This window comes from Scophthalmus maximus, chromosome 18, assembly GCF_022379125.1.
Source record: "Scophthalmus maximus strain ysfricsl-2021 chromosome 18, ASM2237912v1, whole genome shotgun sequence".
Classification (NCBI taxonomy): Eukaryota; Metazoa; Chordata; class Actinopteri; order Pleuronectiformes; family Scophthalmidae; genus Scophthalmus; species Scophthalmus maximus.
In genome coordinates, this window is record NC_061532.1 from 19,295,671 (window position 1) to 19,299,292 (window position 3,622).

Genomic DNA, 3,622 nt, shown 5'->3' on the forward strand with positions numbered 1-3,622 from the left:
GTTTCTCTCTTTGTTGTTGTAGTGATTTTCCTGCTCTGGCGCGAGCGAAGGTCCTCGGGAGACTGACGCGCTAAACCACGAGGCCAAGACCGCCGCGTTGCAGCGCCATCCGCTAGCACGCGTCTTGAAGCTCCAGTGTGTAATACGCAGAAGAACTTATTCACAGAAACTGAACATATTGTAATAACTCTGTGTTCATATAAGAGTTAAATATAGTTCCATGAGGTGGAGCGACCTCCGTGTGAGTCTCCATGTTTCTACGTCGTGTTGAATACGTTGTTGAACTAAACGTCCAGAACACGTCGCGTTCACGTTGAACTTTCGGACGCTGCCGGAAACAGGAAATGGAATCAGCGGTGCGCCGCCATAAAGTGTCCCCTGTCGGTCGCTCAGTTGGTTGCGGTTTGTAACTTCACCACCAGATGGCGCCAGCAAATGACAAAGATGAGACACTGGGGCTTTAAGTGTCGACGCGTCACGTTCACAAACTGCACTCGGGGTGTTGTGTGGATCCTGGGCTGCGACGGAAACATACACACCCAGTACCTGCAGATGTGTTCTTGAGCAAGGCACTGAACTGTTAACCTCTGACCTTCAACAGTGCACATTTTCCAGTCACACTGCGAAAATGAACCTCATTTCACCTCAACAACGCGGCGACTTTGATCACAATTACACAGAATCTTTGATTATTTGTGCTTTTTTAAAAGGATTAACGTCCCAAAAACATTTAACGTCAGTGTTAAAAGTTCTTCAAATGTAAAATTTTGATGAAATTTGGTGATTTTCAACACTTCTATCAACCAGTTACACTTCCTCAAAGTGCCATAAAGTTATTTTATTTTTATTTTTTTGCAGTGTAACTATTTAAAATGCTGGGACTGGGACTGGTCGTGTGTGTGTGTGTGTGTGTGTGTGTGTGTGTGTGTGTGTGTGTGTGTGTGTGTGTCCGTCCCGGGATCAGCAGGCGGGGCGCAGCGGCACCTGCAGCAGGATCACCTGCCGGTTCTCGGACGGGTGGCACTTGTTGATGTGCCTGGTGAGTCCCGGGGAGCTGTAGAAGAGGGCGGGGCAGTACTTGCAGGAGAACACCTGTGCGGAGTGCAGCAGGCGCAGGTGCCGCTCCTGGCTGCCGCGGCTGGTGAACCTCTCCCCGCACACCGGACACACGTGGCAGCCGGACGCGCTCAGGTTGAGCGGCGCCGCGCTCGGCTCGGCGGCGCGCGCGTCCCGCTGCTCCTCCTCCTGCGCCTCCTCCTCCTCCTCCTCCCGCTTCGGGGAGCCGTGCTGCGACGCCAGGTGTTTCCGCAGGTAGGCCTGGCGCTTGAACCTTTTCCCGCAGTGGTGGCAGTCGTACAGCCCCTCCTCGGAGCCGGACTCGGACGGCCCGGGGCTGGGCGTGTCCCTGTCGCTGGAGTCCTTCGCGTCATCCGGCGCCGCCGCTCTACCGGACGCGGCCGCCGCCTTGTCGCTGTCCGCGCCGCTCTGCTGCTTCGGCTTGTGCCACCGCCGGTGCGAGGCGAGGTTGGCCGGGCAGCTGAACACCTTGTCGCACTCGGGACACCGGTACTCGACCCGGATGATCCTGGAGCACTTGTGCTGCGCCAGAGAGAACGGGTCCGCGTACGCCTCGCGGCACAGCTGGCACACGAACTCGCCCAGCGGGACGTTGTCTCCGCCGGCCGACGGCGCGCGGGGCGGCTTGTGGTCCACCGGCGCCTCCCGGATCTTGAGCCCGAGGACCGGAGATGTGGTGACGTCATCCTCAAAGTGCAGTTTCCGGATAGCTTTGGTTTTCTTGGACGGCGGTTTGCCTTTGCGCTCGGCGTCGCCGGACGGCCGCTTGGTCCCGGCGGCGCCGGGGTGCGTCCCGGCGGAGGCAGCCGCCGCGACGGTGTCGGTGCGGCTGCTGTTGCTGGAGCCGATCTTCAGGTCCACCGGGGCGAAGAGGTGGTCCAGGGCGGTGAGCGCCGCCGGTGTGGGGAACGACTCCGCGGAGACCGGGGACCCGAGGTTGAAGCGCCTGTAGGAGCGGTCGTGGTCCTGGCTGACGGGGCGCGTCGGGCTGTAGAGCGGCTGGTACACCGCCTCCGGGTTCCCGAACTGAACCGCTCGGGCGCTGCGCTCCGGGGCCATCGCCGCCGCCCCGCAGGTGGGCGTCGGCGTCCGTGCGCGCACCGGGACGGACGCGAGATGCGCGGAGAAGGAGGAGGAGGAGGAGGACGGCGGCGGCGGCGGCGGCGCGTCTGCCGCTGTGAGCTCCGCGTCCTCGTCGTCAGACCGAACCCGGTACGACACCGGGTTGGTTTTCCTGTTCCGTTTCACTAAGAATCCTCTGGGCATGTTGGCGCCGGGCGGGGAGCTGGAGGCACTGAGGCGGCGGCTGCGGGGACAAGAACATCCACGATCAGCTGCGCGCGGACACAAACATCTGACGCGTCCTTTCCTTAGTTTCCTCCCGCTATTGATCCTCGGTTCTCCTCGCGAGCATAGCTGCACTTCTTTTTAAGGGCGACACGATGACATTGTTCCCGTGGCCCCCTCGTTGCCTCATCATCCCCCCCGACCAATCACAGGCCGCCGAGGTCCCCTGTGGATTTTGGAGAGTGGGAGTGGGAGGATGGAGAGGCTGCTGGAGGAGAGGAGGAGGAGGAGGGGTGATGGACGGAGGGAGGGAGGGAGGGAGGATTTGCAGATTGCAAAGCAGATGTACCTGAGGGTTTTATTGTATTTCACCCCCCCCCCCTCTACACACCACACACACACACACACACACACACACACACACACTCTCTCTCTCTCTCTCCTCCGCCTCCTCCTCGTCTCGACTCGGGCACACGCCAGGAGCCTCCTGCTTTTACGGTCTGATGACTTTGTATAGAAATCTACACGTGCCTCGGCTTTATGTGTCGGGCGGTGGGGGCTGTGACCCCCCCCCCCCCCCACAAAAAAAGGGGAGACATCCGCCCCAAACATAGCGGCGCCAGGACGAAGTGACCGGAGAAATTACGCACGAGGAAAAGTGGAAAAATGTTGAAACTGGAAAATGAGGCAGTGAAGTTTTGAGACCGTTGTCTTGGCGTTTAAAAATACAAAGTTTCTGGAATGATATGAAAACTGATGAACATTAGAATTTCCCTTTTAAAACAGTTTCAGAAACCTTGGGTTCAGATTTGAGAATTTAAGACTTTGCAGGATGAAAACGAACCATCGTGGAGGTTTGTGGCTTTTCTTTTCTTTTCTTCTTCTTCTTCTTCTTCTTCTTCTTTACGCGCTGCAGGACAATGAGGTGAAATAACCAAAGAGCAGAAGAGGCTCATTCCTGCAGCAGCATGTGGCGTGACAGTTAACTCGGGACATATGAATCCGTCATTTCGCGCATACATAATTAATAAGCGAGAGGAGAGGAGGGGTTCTCCTGCTTTGCATCACAATGGCAGCCGCTTGTGCAAAAAAGCGACAGAGCCTCCGTGATTGGAAAGGAAATTGCACAGTTAAAGAAAGGGGGGGGGGGCAGTAGAAGTGTGTGTGTGTGGGGGGGGGGGGGGCAGAAGCAATCTGGCCCCCAGATACCTTGGGCGCGTGCTGTGCGTAATCAGTGCGCTCTTTCTGTCTCCAAACG

General features: G+C 57.8%; 1 protein-coding gene across 1 annotated transcript; it reads right to left on the reverse strand.

Moving 5' to 3' along the window:
- Window positions 1-372: 372 nt before the first annotated feature.
- Window positions 373-3,504, reverse strand: insm1a (insulinoma-associated 1a). Its single transcript, XM_035617395.2, has 2 exons — window positions 3,209-3,504; window positions 373-2,383 (listed from the first exon to the last, which is right to left on the reverse strand). Exon 2 carries the CDS (start codon window positions 2,341-2,343, stop codon window positions 961-963), a length of 1,383 nt encoding a protein of 460 aa, XP_035473288.1. The 5' UTR covers window positions 2,344-2,383; window positions 3,209-3,504; the 3' UTR covers window positions 373-960.
- Window positions 3,505-3,622: the final 118 nt, after the last annotated feature.